General features: G+C 39.7%; 2 protein-coding genes across 2 annotated transcripts; one reads left to right on the top strand and one right to left on the bottom strand.

Annotated features, from left to right (window-relative positions):
* The first annotated feature begins 2,094 nt into the window (after positions 1-2,094).
* LOC134314331 (eukaryotic translation initiation factor 4 gamma 1-like) lies at positions 2,095-6,320 on the top strand. Its single transcript, XM_062994908.1, has 13 exons — positions 2,095-2,132; positions 2,710-2,862; positions 3,082-3,187; positions 3,326-3,447; positions 3,542-3,605; positions 3,718-4,319; positions 4,471-4,587; positions 4,740-4,979; positions 5,245-5,349; positions 5,462-5,599; positions 5,761-5,855; positions 5,985-6,120; positions 6,200-6,320. Exons 2-12 carry the CDS (start codon positions 2,725-2,727, stop codon positions 6,097-6,099), a joined length of 1,842 nt encoding a protein of 613 aa, XP_062850978.1. The 5' UTR covers positions 2,095-2,132; positions 2,710-2,724; the 3' UTR covers positions 6,100-6,120; positions 6,200-6,320.
* A 519-nt stretch (positions 6,321-6,839) lies between these two features.
* tmem39b (transmembrane protein 39B) lies at positions 6,840-17,294 on the bottom strand. Its single transcript, XM_062994906.1, has 9 exons — positions 17,157-17,294; positions 13,961-14,147; positions 12,914-13,133; positions 10,409-10,492; positions 10,138-10,292; positions 9,667-9,997; positions 8,875-9,062; positions 7,384-7,504; positions 6,840-7,211 (listed from the first exon to the last, which is right to left on the bottom strand). Exons 2-9 carry the CDS (start codon positions 14,089-14,091, stop codon positions 6,981-6,983), a joined length of 1,461 nt encoding a protein of 486 aa, XP_062850976.1. The 5' UTR covers positions 14,092-14,147; positions 17,157-17,294; the 3' UTR covers positions 6,840-6,980.
* Positions 17,295-18,912: the final 1,618 nt, after the last annotated feature.

The following is an 18,912-nucleotide window of genomic DNA, read 5'->3' as shown; positions in this document are numbered from 1 at the left end:
CCTCCAGAAAGATCAAGGAACATCTGAAGTTACCAGTAAGTACAGAAGATGATTAAGTGAAGCCAATTTACCAGCAAGAACTCCTGCAAAGTCCCGTTGTTAAGATAAAGACGTGTCCTGAATGGGTTCAAATTTGCCAAGGAACACATTGACTGGTCCAAAGAGAAATGGCTCAACATTTGTGGACTGATGAAAGCAAAATTGTTCTTTTTGGGTCTAGTGGCCGTAGACAGTATGTCAGACGACCCTCGAGCACTGAATTCAAGCCACAGTACACTGTAAAGACAGTAAAGCATGGTGGTACAAAATGATGATATGGGGATGTTTTTCATACCATGGTGTTACGCCTATTTATCACATACAAGGCATCATGGATCAATTTAAATATATCAGAATACTTGAGGAGATCATGTTGCCCTATGTCGAAGAAGAAATGTCCTTAAAATGGGTGTTTCAACATGACAATGACCCAAAACATCTTGGTTACAGACAAACAAGATTGAGGTAATAGAGTGACCAGCCAGGGCCGGCGCTAGGGGGGGCTGAGGGGGGCATTGCCCCCCCAAATTGTGTCTTTGCCCCCCCAAGCACAATGCAAGCAACGGCTATTTTTAAAATTATCTCTGAACCAATCACAAAAATGCATTTTGTTTTACAGTGTGAAGATATTTCCTTGCTTATTCCTGATTGGCTCTTTGAGTCATATAAAAATCGGCAGACTGCCCCAAACAGTTCGGTTCGGCAGTATATGTTCTGTTAGTGTGAGCGAGAGGCAGGTATACTGGTAAACACTTTTTTTTTACAGAATTAGTATTCTTTTGTTTTCTTTATATTTTAATTTCCCAATAATATAAATATTCTCACTCATTCCTATTTCCACGTTTGAATATTCTCAGTCTGTGTGTAGGTACATTTGTCAGCTTTGACTTAAATTTGTATTAAAGCCTTTCAAGAAATAGAGTTGTTCTATTAGTAATGGCAATTTAATTAAGGGGGCGTATTAAAATGAAATACAATTAGATAATCTTTTTTCTCCATTTACATAATCAACATGTATTTTTTAATCATTGGGTTTTAAGTTACATGCATTTTTATTTCTTTACCTCATACATCACTTTAAGCCAGTATCAATAGCTTGGCTGTCATCATTCATGCACAAATCAAGCCTTGAATATATTTCTGGCTTCAAAAACATGACTATCAACATGCCCCCTCATTAGGTTTTACTGCCCCCCCAAGCAAAGCAGTCCAGAACCGGGGCTGGACCAGCCCAATCCCCTGACTTCAATCCCATAGAGAACTTGTGGGCTGAAATCTGAAACCCAAAATTGCAGAAGAACTGTGGAATGTAGTCTAATCATCCTGGACTGGATACCTGTTAGAGAGGTGCCAGAAGTTGGTCGACTCCATGCAACACAGATCTCGGAAACAATTGTTATGCCACTAAATATTAGTTAAGTCATTTAAAGTACAGTGAAACCTCAAACATTTTTTCATGTTATAGATAAATTTGTTTAGTTTTTTAAAGAAAAATGCTGGCACTGCTATTTTTTTGAACAGCCTAATATTTATTTTTCTTAACTTTCTGTAAAGGATTAACACAAACTGGCTACATTTAGTTAATGTTTTGATTTTGAATTGAAAGTGTAGTATTTTCAGTGCGTTTGCATTTATGGAAATAAAAGTTAATATAATAATTTTGTGCTTTATTCACTTTTTTAAAGTCACTGCTATTTTTTTGAACACTACTGTATATATACTGGTGTAATACAAACGTGTATCAAGCAAATAATAATAATAATAATAATAATAATAATAATAATAATAATAAAGTTGTAAATATACAGTATAAGTAGTATCAGTGCAGGATGGTGGTGCTGGTGGTGCAGATAACAGTTTAAACTGACTGATTTATTAGTTAATCAGTACAGATTGTGTGTGATTACTTGTTGTAACAGTTTAAATGAAGCAGTTTGTAAGTCGCAGTCAGAGCATTTAAAGTCACTTCTGAGGTGATGACGTCACAATGGCGCGGTTCCACTGAGGGTTCTATAAATGATCCGCTTTCATCTCACACTCATCATTAGGATTTACACTCAGCACCGATCAACACGTATTCTACACAGCTACAGGTAGTTTTGTTTTTATTACCTCTTTATTGCTATTTACTTGTATTATAGTTATTTTATTTCAGATTTAAATAGATACAAATAAGTAAAATGTAATATACTGAAGTTTGTTAGCCTTTTAATGCATTTTAAATATGTAAAACATTATTTACCACATAGATATCATCACTGACATATTTTTTTATTAAAACTGTGCATGAACTGGTATTTTTAAGAATAAATAATAAACAGTAATAGTAGCATCAGATATTAACATAATTATTTAGTCTGCTTTTTGTGTTTTGATGCCTTAAAAGTAATAAAACAGAGCTAGATTGCTCTAGACAAATCTTTCATATTAGCAGATGAGATAGGGACCTACAGTATGTCCTCTTACCATCATCCCATAATATTAAGCAGAGCTAAGTGCCTAAATGACAAATCACAATATCAACCATTTTGGCTCACAAACCTCAAACAACTGTATTAAACAGCATGTATGATTAGTGCACTACAGTGTTAGAGTTTTGACCCTAGGTACAATTTGAGATATGAAGGCATTTTACATATTGTGCTTCTGTATCTTCCTCTGCTGTTCCAGGTGTATTACCTCAACATGGCTAGCAATCTTCAGTGGGAAGCATCCGCTTACTCACTGCACCCCATCCCTTACCCCTACACATTCCCTAACTACTTTACAAAAATGATGGCCCCACAGTATCAGGGCTATAACTACTACACCCCGTATGGTCAGGTAGGGTTTTTTTGCATTACATGAATCCTCTTAAGGTAAAAGATGTATGTACTGAAGTGGATGTAAGCCAAAGTATGGAGCTGCATCAGGAGGGCAAGTTTTTATTTAAAATATGTGCGGATCTGCATCAGGGGGTCTATAATAGTATAAATGTAAAGTGCATGTACTGATGTTCATTATGGTTGAGCTCTACTCAGCAGTTTTGCTTTTCTGTTATAGTACTGCTCACCAGACAACCAGCATGTGCAGCAGTATCAGTACGCACTGGCCAGGGCACCAGAGGGTGTTCATCATGGAGCCAGTTCTGGTCACAGATCTGCTTATGGTAAGTAGCTCTAAAATGGCTAAAGTCTGATGAGTTTTCTAAATTCACCTCTAAAGAGCAACCTTTTCCTTTACACATAGTTGATTTCTGATTTGGGACTAGACATGAGGGGATTATGTGTTGGTCTTCTTTCTACAGGGTACTATACTCAATACCAACCGTCTGTGGCATCTTATATTACTTATCCTGTCCAGCAGCATCAGGCACCACTGGCTCAATGGCAGGCCACGGCTCCACTGCCCAAAATACTTCATAAGCAGGTAACAAATAAAAATAAAAAAATAACTTTTATATTTACATTTTAATTTCAGTGTAAAAGTTGTGAGTACAAATTCCAACTTGATTTTCCTGCAGATCACAATCCGAGACCCAAACCAGGGAGGACGTGACATTACCCAGGAGATCCTGTCTGGATTAAGTATGAAAAATCTGTAATAATATAGAAGCTTCATGCACGACTAGCTACTGTCTATAATATAAACAGTACAATATTATTCTATTGTTAATTATATTCATGTTTTATTCTATAGACCCTGACACCAAATCTGTCCAGGATCTACAATCTGAGCCAGTTTCCTCCACCCCTCTAGTGGCGAAAGAAGAGATCTGCACTGATTTCGAGGAAGTGGAGCAAAAGGATCTTGAGATGCATCCATCAAAAGATTTGGGATCTGTTACTGATTCCACGCCTAATGAAGTGCCCACTGAGAGTGCTTCTGTTTCCAATGTGGAATCTGTTATCTCACTGACTGTGTCTCCTTTCACAGCTCCAGAAACTCCTGCTTTGTCTTCACCGAGTGGCAGTGTGGAATCTGGAGAAGATGTGGAACAGAACACCGTACCTGCAGAACTGATCTGCAGTGGTTTACAGGAGGAAAAGTCCAAGGATGCTGAGAACTCAGTTTCTAACTCCACCTGTAAAGAAGTGCCCAAAGAGATTGAATCTTTTGCCACTGGTAAAGAGGATAAGGAGGACAAGCCAACGTTGGTGCCCTCAGACACAACTCTGTCTGATGGTGAGGAGCTCAAGATAAGGAGAGTCAAGACAATGATCGACTTCACTGTAGAAAGAGCAACAACAGAGCCAAACACTGCAGTGATGTACGCAAACTTCTGCTATGGACTGAAGAATGTAAGTGAAGTTTGTCCATGTCCAAATTGTATCCATTATTATTAAATAATTATTAGTAATGTGCAGAACTGGTATAGACAAACAAAATCTATTTTTAAAATTAATATTTGTATGAATTTCCCCTGAATTTGTGCTCCTTAATGACCATCAGGACGTGTCCACTATGAAGAAGATGCTGCTCAGCCGCTGCCAGGAGGAGTTTAAGAAGGAGAGGAAACATGACATGGCTCTCGCTAAAAAGCAGAAAGAGCTGAATGACGCCAAAAAGGTTTTTTTTAAAGTCTAGTAAAGTGTTAAAAGTATTTGGCCTTTTTAACTTTGGACTTAATGCACAAATTTTATTAATCATCAGAAAAAATTTCATTATATATTGAATTATCACATTGATGACAAATAACACATTACTAACATTTACTGTAGGAACACATTTGGCAGAAGTTGAAGAAAGACCTTGAGGAAGAGAAGATCAGGTCATTCCAATGTTCTCTCCTCAACATGGAGTTCATTGCTGAACTTTTTAAACGAGAGATGCTCCCCAAGTCATTCATCAACAGCTGGATTGAGCAAAAGCTGGTGGTGAATCCAAGCGAGGAGAACTTGGAGTGTCTCTGCAAGCTGCTGACCATTGCCGGAAAGGACCTGCATGATGTAAAGGACAAGGTAGGGGGCGATCTGGTTCTCTTTGTGCACCAGTTGCTTTGTAGTAGATAAGAGAAAATAGGAATGGTTGGACAGATGTTAAAACTGAGCTGAACTAGCTGAATGGGTTGCCAGAGCTTAGTTCAGTTAAGGTTCAGTCTAATAACCACTGAAATGAAATGTAAAATAGTAATAAATGAATGTGTTTTTTTATCAGTTCTTTTGGTTGTAGATTACTGGTGTGCTGGTATTTTATTGTAGTAACGACGTTTGTCTTTTTGTGTAGTACTTGATGGATCTGTACTTCTCTGCGATCAACAAAATCATCCAGCAGAGGAAGCTTTCACCCAGGATCTGCAGCATGCTGCAAGGCACTGTGGATCGAAGACAGGTAAATACTTTACAATTTCTCAACTCAGTCTCAGTCACTCTCTTTTATATTTCTTGCAGTTTCAATCAGTTGCAGTTTTTAATCTTTTTTTTTCTTTATTTGTGTATAACAGAATAACTGGGAGCCCAGGTGCAACAATCAGCAGGTGCCATCCAAAAATCGAGACATTAAGAAACATGATGACGGTTCAATCACGGTGACCATCAAGAACCAAACCGTCAATACGTCCCACCTAAGCAACATCAACAAGGTACAAACCGACATTAGCAAACACGTCTAGTCTTTTACTGGATTTAGGACACGGTTTGAATGTGAGGTCATGTGGCTGTGAAGCTCCTTAAGATCTTATAGTCATGACATCCATTTATTTTACTATGTCTTCTCTTGTCTGTTCCTCCATTCAAATCCCAGCCTGGAAACAGCTCATGGGAACATTGGGGCAAAAGAGGCAGCAACAGATACGAAGCAAGAGCCAGCACTGAAGAGAATGGAAGTGCTTATATTAGGTAAGTCATCCTCCTTGTTATTGATTTACATTTTGACATTGAAAATCCTTTTAATGGGATGTTCAGAGTTGTGTTAACACTAAGCTAACCAGAAACTTTGATTTCATCCACACTTTGTCTTCTGCACAGAAGGAACTACAGAAAGAACGAGCACTTTCAGCACTATGACCGAGATCAGGTCTACTTTAGGTGCTGGGACCAACGGGACAGGAGGTACAGAGGACAGGACATGCGTCCTCTTTAGTAATAACATCAAACAGATCAGGTAGGGTATAATGTTTCTACTTCCTTTACAAAACTATCATGTCTGTTCTGAGCCTTAACAACGTTTTTCATCTTTGCAGAGTCCTAAACCAGCTGAAGACTCAAGACGAAGCCGGACTCGAAGAAACAGCTGCCTCCAAAATAATCATCAATCATACAATGACCATGAGCAATAAAATTCAATAAAGCTTGTGCATTTGATTGTGTTCACAGTGGGTTTTATTTCTCTATCTGTACATGTGAAATGATGACAGTGTTACTTTCCTCTGCTAGTAAAGAGGTATTGTGTAACACTGAACGTTTTATACAGATGTTTTTCATTGGAGTATTTCATTAGTATATTTTGAGCTTACTTCAGTAAATAATGCAATATTGTTTACTTTCTTACATTCTGTTATGTTCTTCCTCCTAATATTTTATGTGGGTCCATCTACAGGTCACACTGCACTATGTAGGTTTTGCAATGCTATTATGTTATATCCTGATCCATATGAAATGGCAGGAGACTACAGCAGGGTTTGCACACATCACTACACATCCCTTCAGGCGGCAAATTCAAGTTTTGCTTGTTGAATTGGTTGATCTTGTGGATGAGGAACATGTGAATACACATACTGTAAGTGCTGACTGTACAAATCAATTTAATCTACTGTGATCGAAAATCATGTTTTTGTTTCACCAGGACACACGACACAAAAGAAAAGACACAGACCCATAAAAAATAAAAAAATATTGTTCTTTTTATTTCCTGGGAGATCGAAGCATAAACAGAGTGACAAAACAATGTAATTATACAAAAAATAAAAAGCTCTTGTGCACGCTTGCTGTTTCCTACTGCTTGTCGACAGTGATTTAGCTCATCTAGCTGACTTTGTGATCTGATGAAGCAGAGTATGAGTACGCTTTCCCCAACACAATTCTGTCTCTGAGCAGTTTAAAGAAAGCATAGTAATTGCTAAAAAGGATTAGAGCTAATGATATGGTCTGGTACCATTTTTCTGAACACATTAATGAGTATAGCTGATAAAAGATCATCGCTCCTTCCAAGATGATGAGGATGTTCAATATTCGAAGAGGCTTGTTAAAGAAAAACTGTGGGGAGAAAGAGAAAGATTGGTATAAGACATGAGGGAATAAATAAAACAAACAAATACATATTGGTTACACTGGATCTAATAATGGTCTGATGATTTAGGGACATCAGATCAATCACTAAGTAAATGTAAAAAAAGCAAAAGCATGTTGTGGAACAGTGGGTACTTACATAAAAACGATAATGCGAGACGTCTGAGGGTACTGCTACGTTATAATGCCCTGTGGCTTTATATACATTTTTATTGTGTTTTACCAAAACTCCTTGTGGCCACGTGTACTCTTCTGTCCATCTGAAAACACAAAACAAACAGGGTAGTAGCAACACACACATCAAACACTACCTCGGCCAACTGGGTCAGAATTAGTTTAAGGGACTGGACTGTCATGCACCAGTGATCTTGTTTACTGGCAGAAAAGATGCTGTGAAGTTTAAACAGCTCCTAAAAAGAGACACAGCACTGTGCAAAAGTTTGAACACCCCCGGCAGAATCTCATAATTGGTTGTTTTTCTACAGTAAAAACTTATAATGATAGATTTGTCATATTTATCCTATTTACTGAGTTTTTAAAATCTCTGATCCCACATTTAGTACTTCTGTCCAATGCGAAGTCCTTGAGCACCTGTGTTAAATTCGGTTCCCCTTGATGACCATAGACCAGGTGTACAGGATATGGCCATAAAATTATCGGCTGAGAAAGAGTGAAGATCGCTGATTGGTCAATATAATTTTCACAGAATTACTACTAAGGAACAGTTATTTTAATTTCTTTTGAGTTTCATTAACTGCTTTATCCTGGTCAGCGTCACAGCAAGTCTGTTCCACTGCAATGCAGGAATACCCTGGACAGGGCGCCAATCCATTGCAGGGCTTCAGCCACTCTCAGGTGCTGAAAATCACTAATGATGTTATTTATTTATTTATTACGATTTTACCGTCATGTTTTACACACTTTGGTTACATTCATGACAGGAACTGTAGTTACTGGTTACACACGATTAATCAGTTCAAGTCTTTAATGTCAAACACAGTCATGGACAATTTTTGTATCTCCGATTCACCTCACTTTCATGTCTTTGGACTGTGGGAGGAAACCGGAGCTCCCAGAGGAAACCCACACAGACATGGGGAGAACATGCAAATTCCACACAGAAAGGACCCGGACCACTTCACCTGGGAATCGAACCCAGGACCATCTTGCTGTGAAGCAACAGTGCTACACACCAAGCCACCGTGAATCACTAATGAAAAATCTAAACCAGGCTAAAGAATATTAAGTAGCTCAAAAACCACAGAGGGGCAAACTGACATCACTCTGTTGTTTTTACTGCTACTGTTTACAGTTAGCATGGCGTATTTGCTCTAGTGCCAACACTGCATCATCTACATCAAACTCCTGCTACATGAGGTTCTGGATTTGAATGCGTGCTGTACTGTATTATAGGGCAACATGCAATAGAAGAGAAGGTTCATTTATTTTCTAGAAAATCAACAAAACATGAAATCTGACTTTTGCTTTAAAGGAATTTTCTAAACATACTTTAATGATACAGATATATCTAATTAAAACATACATAAGCATCCTAGTCAACATACGCACACTACATCTCGCCAAGCAATAGTAACCCTTCTGACCCTGTGTGACCCCATATGTGACATACATGTGCTGCAGGACGTTGGAGCAGAGTGAAGGATCCACTTTCTGCCAGCAGCCCAGATGAGCAGCAGCTTTGTGTAACAGGTCGCAGTAGCGGGGTGGGAGCAGGTGGCGCATTAGGATCACTGATGTGCTCACAGACACCAATATGAAGAGCTCACATGACCAGCGCTTGTCCACATACTGTGTGCTCTACATACAACAAACACAAACATGAAATAAATTTCTGGACAAGATGACAGGATCGTTTATAATTTCAGAATTATAATATTATTATTATATTATCAGAATCGATTAAACCTGCTTTGTTATGAAAGGCATAATAAACTGCTGTAACTAAATTATACATAATGAGATGCATGCACTAGCCCTTCATCGCTGAGAACTTGAACTTTCAAGCTGGAATCTCAGGTGTGCAATCAACCAACTGGTAGCCCACAAAAGACACGATTGGTGTTTGAGGGGGGTGGTTGAATGGGTTCCTTAATACTGATTCAATTGCAGCTGGCTGGTTAAGGCAACGACATGAAATATGACAGATAGCAGGGTGTAACTTTCCCTACGCGATACCGCTCCATGTGAGACTCTGACAGGTGAGCCTAGTTACCCATTCATCCATGGATACAATTGTCTGTCTGTTTGACTGTCCAGCTATCCATCCAATCCAGCTAAACTGTCAAGCTCCATGCCTGTCTATCTGCTAGCTATATATCTGTCCACCCTAACTAACTAGTCTAGGTATCTGTGGTAAGTCACAAATCAATCAATACACACTGATTTGACAGGATCTGCTCACCTTGACGAACCAAACAGGCACAAAGGCGATGTAGTACGCACTGAGCATGGAGCTGACCAGCACCTCCTTCATCCTCAAGTTGAAGTTCATCTTGAGAAACTCGACCTCTTTGCGAATGAGGTCTGGTGAGAGACAGCAGGCATGAGTGGGCATGGACTGGGCACCATACAGCTGGCTCGTGTGCTGCTTCCACGTCTCTTTCAGCATTGAGAGGTAATCTTTTCCTGAGAAAAAGCCCACGCTAGCTCCTGCTTCTCTGGAGCCGACAGAGGTGATGGGGGTGAAGCGTTCGTCTCCGCTCTGCTTAAAGAAAGGGATGTACATCCCAAACCTTGTAAAAGAGAGAGAAAAAGAGAGAGAAGGTCAACGCTGTTTTGACAGCATATTTGGCAGGTGGTGGACTGCACTTGATGCTAATGTACATGTGTGTCATAGCTGAGCAATTAGAGGATCAGCACTAAGAGTACTTACGGATAGCAGAGGAAGAGAAGGCTGAGTACTGAGTACTTCCTGAACAAGTGTATGAGTGACCGACACAGACTCCAGCCTGTGAGGGTTAAAACAGCAAAGCGAGCCGTCACCAGAAAGACAGAGTGAGGGAACGATAACTTCCCGCTCTGAGACGCCTTCAGACAAAGAGAAAAGTCAAAATGAGATTATTTATTTTAAATTCAACTTTTCCTTCATTTATTATTTAGATTATATTCATTTAAACATAATAAGGTGTAGGGGGAATTTTTACCTCTTTTACTATGGCGGCAATCAGCCTGCGTGCCAACACGATGATGGTGAACACCAGCATGTTGTAATCAATTAAATGGAAGTTCTGTGGAGAAAAATAAAAACATAATGGTTAGGTGTCAAGACCTCTTCTAAGTTATAATGTAGATCTGACAGGTTCTCCTTTACTGACAGAGAAAGCTACAAGGTACATCTTCCTCACCTAGACCAACAAATATCAATGCCACACTTTCTCCCTTAAAAAAACCCCATATAACTTTTGTCCTGCAACTGACAGGTACACTAGCAGCCCTTCTTTCCTGTGTATGACAGGTACACTGGCAACTCTCCTTTACTGGGACTGACAGGTACACAGGCGACTCTTTTTTTACAGGAACTGATAGGTACACTGGCAGCCCTTCTTTATTGGAAATGACTGGGACTGACAGGTACACTGGCAGCCCTCCTGTACTGGGACTGATGGGTACACTGGCAGCCTTTTTTTTTTTTACTGAGAATGACTGGGACTGACAGGTACACTGGCAGCCCTCCTGTACGGGATTGACAGGTAGCCTTTCTTTATTGGAAATAAAAGGTACAGACATTACGCCTTCTATATTCGGTACCGAAAACACAATATTGGGACAGGCGACACCTTTATTACTGTCAGTGGTCGATATTAAGGTCAGGCCTCCTTCACTGGAACTGACAGGTACAGAGACCTACAGACCCCATGCCTACTTTACAGGCACTAAAAGGTACAAAGGATGCGCCTCCTTAAAATATACTGTAATAAAACAAGGTATCAGACTTTATCAATACATACAATTCAGCCAATCATCATAAGCTCTAAACTTGAACCCTGACATTCTGCACTGTACACATAAAACTCTATCACATACAGTGTATCACAAAAGTGAGTACACCCCTCACATTCCTGCAAATATTTTATTATATCTTTTCATGGGACAACACTATAGAAATAAAACTTGGATATAACTTAGAGTAGTCAGTGTACAACTTGTATAGCAGTGTAGATTTACTGTCTTCTGAAAATAACTCAACACACAGCCATTAATGTCTAAATGGCTGGCAACATAAGTGAGTACACCCCACAGTGAACATGTCCAAATTATGTCCAAATTGTGCCCAAAGTGTCAATATTTTGTGTGACCACCATTATTATCCAGCACTGCCTTAACCCTCCTGGGCATGGAATTCACCAGAGCTGCACAGGTTGCTACTGGAATCCTCTTCCACTCCTCCATGATGACATCACGGAGCTGGTGGATGTTAGACACCTTGAACTCCTCCACCTTCCACTTGAGGATGCGCCACAGGTGCTCAATTGGGTTTAGTCCATCACCTTTACCTTCAGCTTCCTCAGCAAGGCAGTTGTCATCTTGGAGGTTGTGTTTGGGGTCGTTATCCTGTTGGAAAACTGCCATGAGGCCCAGTTTTCGAAGGGAGGGGATCATGCTCTGTTTCAGAATGTCACAGTACATGTTGGAATTCATGTTTCCCTCAATGAACTGCAGCTCCCCAGTGCCAGCAACACTCATGCAGCCCAAGACCATGATGCCACCACCACCATGCTTGACTGTAGGCAAGATACAGTTGTCTTGGTACTTCTCACCAGGGCGCCGCCACACATGCTGGACACCATCTGAGCCAAACAAGTTTATCTTGGTCTCGTCAGACCACAGGGCATTCCCGTAATCTATGTTCTTGGACTGCTTGTTTTCAGCAAACTGTTTGCTGGCTTTCTTGTGCGTCAGCTTCCTTCTGGGATGACGACCATGCAGACCGAGTTGATGCAGTGTGCGGTGTATGGTCTGAGCACTGACAGGCTGACCTCCCACATCTTCAACCTCTGCAGCAATGCTGGCAGCACTCATGTGTCTATTTTTTAAAGCCAACCTCTGGATATGACGCCGAACACGTGGACTCAACTTCTTTGGTCGACCCTGGCGAAGCCTGTTCCGAGTGGAACCTGTCCTGGAAAACCGCTGTATGACCTTGGCCACCATGCTGTAGCTCAGTTTCAGGGTGTTAGCAATCTTCTTATAGCCCAGGCCATCTTTGTGGAGAGCAACAATTCTATTTCTCACATCCTCAGAGAGTTCTTTGCCATGAGGTGCCATGTTGAATATCCAGTGGCCAGTATGAGAGAATTGTACCCAAAACACCAAATTTAACAGCCCTGCTCCCCATTTACACCTGGGACCTTGACACATGCCACCAGGGAGGGACAACGACACATTTGGGAACAATTTGGACATGTTCACTGTGGGGTGTACTCACTTATGTTGCCAGCTATTTAGACATTAATGGCTGTGTGTTGAGTTATTTTCAGAAGACAGTAAATCTACACTGCTATACAAGCTGTACACTGACTACTCTAAGTTATATCCAAGTTTCATGTCTATAGTGTTGTCCCATGAAAAGATATAATGAAATATTTGCAGAAATGTGAGGGGTGTACTCACTTTTGTGATACACTGTACATTGAGAGAGAAGGACTCACCAGTGATGTGTGTGAAGGAGGGTGTGAAGGCGGGTACCACCACACAGTCTTGTAGATGTTAACATAATGCACAAAGAGTGCAATAAGGTGGCAGATGAAGAGGTGCAACTCAAACAAGACGTTTCGGTCCACAGAGAGCTCAGGAATTTTACAGTGTTTTAAAGGGACCACCGTCTGCGTAGCAAGAGGAGGGCTGGGCATGCCTGTTCCTGAACCGTTCCTGCTGGCAGAAACACAGACACCAGTTAGTGCATCATTTACACCACAGAAAGTGTAAATGAATCACACTACATGTATCAGACATCTGAACGGGAAGGAGCTGCATGGCCAAGAAGCTTAGAACATGGATGCAAAAAAACTATCCCATGTTAGGGAAGGTGCTAAATATTTATATGTATCCAAAATATCAGGATTTAATCTCAATCCAGATGATTAAACATGATTCATGATGTAAAAGTGCATTGGACTGTGTGCAGATTAGGCTTATGACCAGACTTGGAACTAGGGGCCCAAATAGGCTGTCCTGGCTAACATTTATATTAAAGCAAAGACATGAACACCAGCAGATAAATGGGCACCATCTCAATGTAATCTCAGCTCAATGTAATTCGTTTCATAAGGTCATTTTTAATGCACATGTCCTACCAAATTTGGATTCTAATCTCAGGTTGCCATGGGTTCAGTGCCACCAGGATCCACTGGGCACCACAAGCTTACACGATTAGTCAATTGCTCAAAACTAGGGGTAAATTTAAGCTGCAAATGCACATTTTTAGGTGGGATGAGACCTGATGCACAGGCATGCATGTGGAATGAAGTTGCCACACTGAACATTTTCCAAGCACATTCATGTTTTGAATTAAAGTACGTGATTATGTATTTTTGGATTGCAATGACATGATTCCTCACCAAACAATCAACGTTTTAGAGTGATAAATTAAAGAACTTTTAATTCACATCTCTAAATTTCGATTACCTGTACTCACCTTAGTATAAGCATACGCCATCACTGTGAGAAGAAATGTTAAATATTTAGACATATCTTACCTTGTGCGTGACCTCGCACCAGTTACAGGTGAGCTGTTTGAGTGGTTGCCATTGCTGAAAGATCCTGTCTCGCTGCCAAGTGGAGAACGACAGTATGTCGTCCGGTTGGATCCTCTCCGTCCTCCTGCCATTCCAGACACTCCAGCTTTGCTCTTTTTCTCGATAATACAGATCCTCTTAGCTGTACCTGTACAAATACAAACTACATTATCAGCACCTTTATATCCAAAAGATCTCCAAGTACGGTGATGTGGTTGTGGCATACCACCCACTCACACTGGTGCATGATTCTACTTTTTTCTGGAACGTGGGTGGATTGTGTGGCTACTCACTAAGTTCTATATTTTTTGCGGGTTAGCATATATGACCTCATTATTTTTGTCCCACTATGCGTGCACATATGGACTAAATGACTAGTCATTTAAACATTGAAGTGCACGCAGTGCACTGAACATACAGAAACAGAACGAGCCACAGAAGCACCAACCTCTTATCCTCATACACAATTCTTTTAATACGCAACTGTAAACACACAACACATGAAACACGCTACTTCCCCGCAAACAACCCCTTCCTGTTAAAATGGCGTTGCAGGGTCAGCATTTTGCACAAATCTTAAACAAGCATAAAAGTAAATAAATAAATAATAAGTAAATAAATAAATACAAGTGGTCCAAAAAAAACAAGAAAACACACCCTTTACTGCCTAGATTCCTTTTTAAACAGAGTGACTTCTCAGATGACTATTCCAGAATCCATTATCAGATATATTAAAATGTCTAACACAACCCCTTCTCGCCAACATAGAGATGTACGTTTCCAAATACATGTAATTTGCATTACAGCATCTTCAAAACAAATTCATTGAGGTCACTTATCACTGTCACACCATGTTCAGAGTATTTTGACACATTGTGACACACTATGAGTAATTCAGTTTAAATTTCTTTACACACATTTAACCTTTAGCTCTCAAGTCGATATCTCCAATCTAATGTGCAGGAAATATTTGCAAAACAAGAAACAATATGTGCATCCCCATACCAAAGCTGTCCACAGGTCCTCAAAACGACTGTTTGTCAGCACCTTCAATTTCAGAGATGCTTCAACCCAGTCATATTGTCATAACGATTTAGCCCTTATCAAAATCTCTGAAGCATTTATGCTGATGAGATCTGCTGCATTCAACACACAAACTACGAGGAACTAGCATCAGCCAAACATTTAACAGATCCCTGATCCTCACATGCACTGTTGTTATGAAATAAGCATTGCCGGGCACATTTTCGAGGGCGGTAGTAAACACAGTTACTGTGAGGACGTTGGCATTGGATCTGTGCTTGAGTTAAGCTCTGATATAGATCATTCTAATAACATTCTAATGTTGTTATGCAGTGAAATAAAAGTGTGGCAGGGAACAAAATAATTAGGTAAGAAGGTATTAGAGAGTACTAACTTTATTAAACACACAGGAACATAAAATGTTTTAGTTACTCATGATGCTGCTCTGTGACAGTCCATTGATGTGCAGATTTGTGTTCACTGCATAGTCTATATGAAAATATTCCCTGCTAATGTGGGATTTAGCCAAACTAAGACATCTGTCAAAGATTTGAATAAAAAAGCATGGGGGTGACAGACATTATAATCTCAACCATGATGGGTGCATAAATAGCTATCAATCATTTTAAAACTGTGTGTAACTAAAGCCCATTCTGTAATTTTCCCTATGTTTCTCCCAATCTAATCGCAACCGATTCCCCTACTGCAATTCCCCTACTGAACTCAGCGAATACCCCAACACAGAAAGATTTTGAGTAAGGAGGAAGGTGAACAAGTACTTAATTATTTTTTTATTAGGATTTTAAAGTCATGTTTTACACACTTTGGTTACATTCATGACAGAAACGGTAGTTACTCGCTACACGCTACAAGATTCATCAGTTCACAAGTTTAACGTCAAACACAGTCATGGACAATTTTGTATCTCCAATTCACCTCACTTGCATGTCTTTGGACTGTGGGAGGAAACTAGAGCTCCCAGAGGAAACCCACGCAGACACGGGAAGAACATGCAAACTCCTCACAGAAAAGACCTGGACCGCCCCACCTGGGGGATCAAACCCAGGACCTTCTTGCTGTGAGGTGACCACTGAGCCACAGTGCTGCCCAAACAAGTAATTAGAATCACAAATAGATAAAAAATAATAATTAAAGGTGATAATTTCCTTTGTCATTTTGGCTTTGGGAATTCAGTGTTTTCTGTAGCTGTTCTTTTTCTGAGGCTTAAAGATTATAAGACAAACTTCTTTGTGAAGAAAAAACACAAATACAAAGCAGTCGAGTTTATTGTGACCTTTCTGCAAAGTTCCTTGTTTAAAAATTGACCAGACAGCAACTTGTATGATTCATCTGGCAGTGCAGAACGTTCTTTGATGTTATTTAACTCATAATTCCTCCAAGTTCATGAAAATAGGGTTAGTTTGACTGCATCTGTGAATAAGTATAAGGACCAGTGATAGTGGTGTCTTGATAGTCCTTTTATTAGGAGGAAAAAACCATCACTGCCATTCATTCTAAGCTGGTTGAACAGGCCTGACACTGTCTACAGAAAAGCTAGCTGTACATCACAATGGGTTTAAAGGCTGTCATGTGAAAAAGAAGAGCCTGCCTGTTCATTGTGTATGTGATCAGCAACAAACTTGACTCGATTTGGGATGATGAGGTTTTGCTCTTTGGACAGATACTGTATGTTTGTATGCGTTACAAACACCCAGTTGCAGTAAAGGAACAATTAGAGGAAGGGTTGAACTTTGAGTGAGTATTGCTATAAAACCTTTGACTTTTATAGCAATGTTATTTGTAACATGACTGCTAAATCTTGTGCTCTATTGTGATTCAGTGTTTAAACATGACTAATTATTACATTTTAATAGAAAGCACATGGGCTTTGTTATGGTTAGCATTGTTAGCATGCTAGCTACATTCAGTGCAGAATTCAGTACGCGGAAGTGCTATTAGAATGTGCACATTAAGCTCCCGTACTTTAGAATATGCAAATGTTTTGTGCATGTTAAAGCTTAATATGCATCTAAAATATAAATATGTACATTTTCAATCCATGCAACAGAACAGCTAGTGCAGTAACCTCCTGCGGCCTAGCCCACTTTCACTTTCTTAAATCATAAGAACTTACCAAGCTTCAAATGTACTTTCTCGGTGATGCAGATAGACGTTTTCCTGCTGTTTGTGACACTGGAGTGCTAATTAAATCCAACAGTGTAGAATATTAAGTATTCCGAATGAGTTCATGCTGTTCATGTTGATATTACGATACACAGATCAGAGTAACTGAACACGGGTGCGCGCAGTGCGGGTACACAAGGTAGGCGGGGGCGTGCACGTTTCCTCAGGACTTCCCAACCAGGAGTTCACTACATTGTGATAAAATTAATTAGATGTACGTTTTTTTGTTATTATTAATAGTAATAATGAATTAATATTGATGTAGTTTAAACATGTGATAATAACTGGGAACCCGTGAGAGCCCGTGGCATGTTGTTATGGGGGTTGTAGTTTTATGTGTAAATACACAGATGAGCCAAAACATTAGAACCAGCAAATTGCACAGTACAGTGTGCTGTCAAAACAACTCCCAACTGACTAGACATGTATTTGGTACCAGTATATTACCAGCAGGGCTTTTCATCCTACAGTGATTCTGTGTGCCGTCCACATAATCTTAGAAAAAACAGGGTTCATCTGACCAGTCGACCTTCTTTTATTGCTCAGATGTCCAGTTCCAATGCCTGCGTGCCTGTTATAGATGCTTTGGACAGTGGAAAGTAGAGGTGGCGGATCGATCCAAATATCAATATTATCAATACCAACGCTGGTATTGGAATAGGATCAGTACTAGTGTGATGGGATTGATACTGTAGTTTTACTTTTTCTCCGCAACATTCAGCACGTTTCTCCCGTTTCATCATACATGCACACCTTACTCCTCCAGCTCTGCAGTGTTTTGTTGTGGTACCGTCACGTTGTTATGTTGTTAAAATCCTAACAGACATAAATAAGTTGGTAGGCATTGAAAGATAGAAAATTAGTGTAAACTATACGTACGTAAAGTACGGACGCACCTTACGCACTTTGCGCACTCTACGCAAATGAACCGGAGCATGCGCAGTGAGGCTCTCAGTCATTCTCAGCAGTGAGGCTCTATACTGCGTGTTTGTGTTTTGGTGAATAAGTGCTCTTTTCTTTTGAGTTTGTGCTTATAAATGTAAACAAAATCGCATCTATTTTAAGATTTAAATGAACAAGGACACATATATTCGGTCACTATTAAAAAATAACAATTGTATTCACCCATCAAACACAACTACGTGATAGTTCGTTAACCACCTTGTGGTGATACACCATGATGGTACTGTTGTGAGAAAGTAAACCACCCAGAAACAAGAAACCGGACCGCTTTAAACAACTAAATTTATCTACAACCCTACTGAGAGCAGCTACTTACAAAAAATGTATGTATTACAATAATAATGTGATAGAGTTATAAATTCTGAGTGCTTATAGAAACAGAAATCACTGCAATTAACTTAGCAGCTAACACTAGCAACTAAGCTAGCAAGTACCGGTGTTGACTTTGGGTATTAACTTACAGCTGTAATGTTTTTTGTATAGTTAGTGTATTGTCTTTATCTTTCATAATCATAACAATAGTTATGATGTATGAGTTATTTGGGTTTTAATCCGTATCTCAGCTGTGAATTAGTTGGTACTGACACCTTCGGCTATTCTAACCTTATTACTAGGGGTGGGCGGATCGATCCAAATATCGATAGTATCGGTAGGGTACTATCATATAGGATAATTTACGGCAGTAAATAAAATAAAAAAGAATTTAAAGTTTAAAACATTTGTTCTCCAGTAATACTTTTTTG

Source organism: Trichomycterus rosablanca, chromosome 5, assembly GCF_030014385.1.
Source record: "Trichomycterus rosablanca isolate fTriRos1 chromosome 5, fTriRos1.hap1, whole genome shotgun sequence".
NCBI lineage: Eukaryota > Metazoa > Chordata > Actinopteri > Siluriformes > Trichomycteridae > Trichomycterus > Trichomycterus rosablanca.
This window is presented reverse-complemented; position numbering and strand designations above follow the sequence as displayed.

Excerpts from the sequence above, each read along its gene's own strand:
- LOC134314331 (XM_062994908.1), top strand. The coding sequence starts at position 2,725 with ATGGCTAGCAATCTTCAGTGGGAAGCATCCGCTTACTCACTGCACCCC. Across the intron at positions 3,448-3,541 it reads CCAAAATACTTCATAAGCAG|ATCACAATCCGAGACCCAAA; the intron begins GTAACAAATAAA and ends ATTTTCCTGCAG. Across the intron at positions 4,320-4,470 it reads TCTGCTATGGACTGAAGAAT|GACGTGTCCACTATGAAGAA; the intron begins GTAAGTGAAGTT and ends AATGACCATCAG.
- tmem39b (XM_062994906.1), bottom strand. The coding sequence starts at position 14,091 with ATGGCAGGAGGACGGAGAGGATCCAACCGGACGACATACTGTCGTTCT. Across the intron at positions 13,134-13,960 it reads GGTGCGAGGTCACGCACAAG|GAACGGTTCAGGAACAGGCA; the intron begins GTAAGATATGTC and ends TTCTGCCAGCAG. Across the intron at positions 9,063-9,666 it reads TGCCTGTTTGGTTCGTCAAG|AGCACACAGTATGTGGACAA; the intron begins GTGAGCAGATCC and ends TGTTGTATGTAG.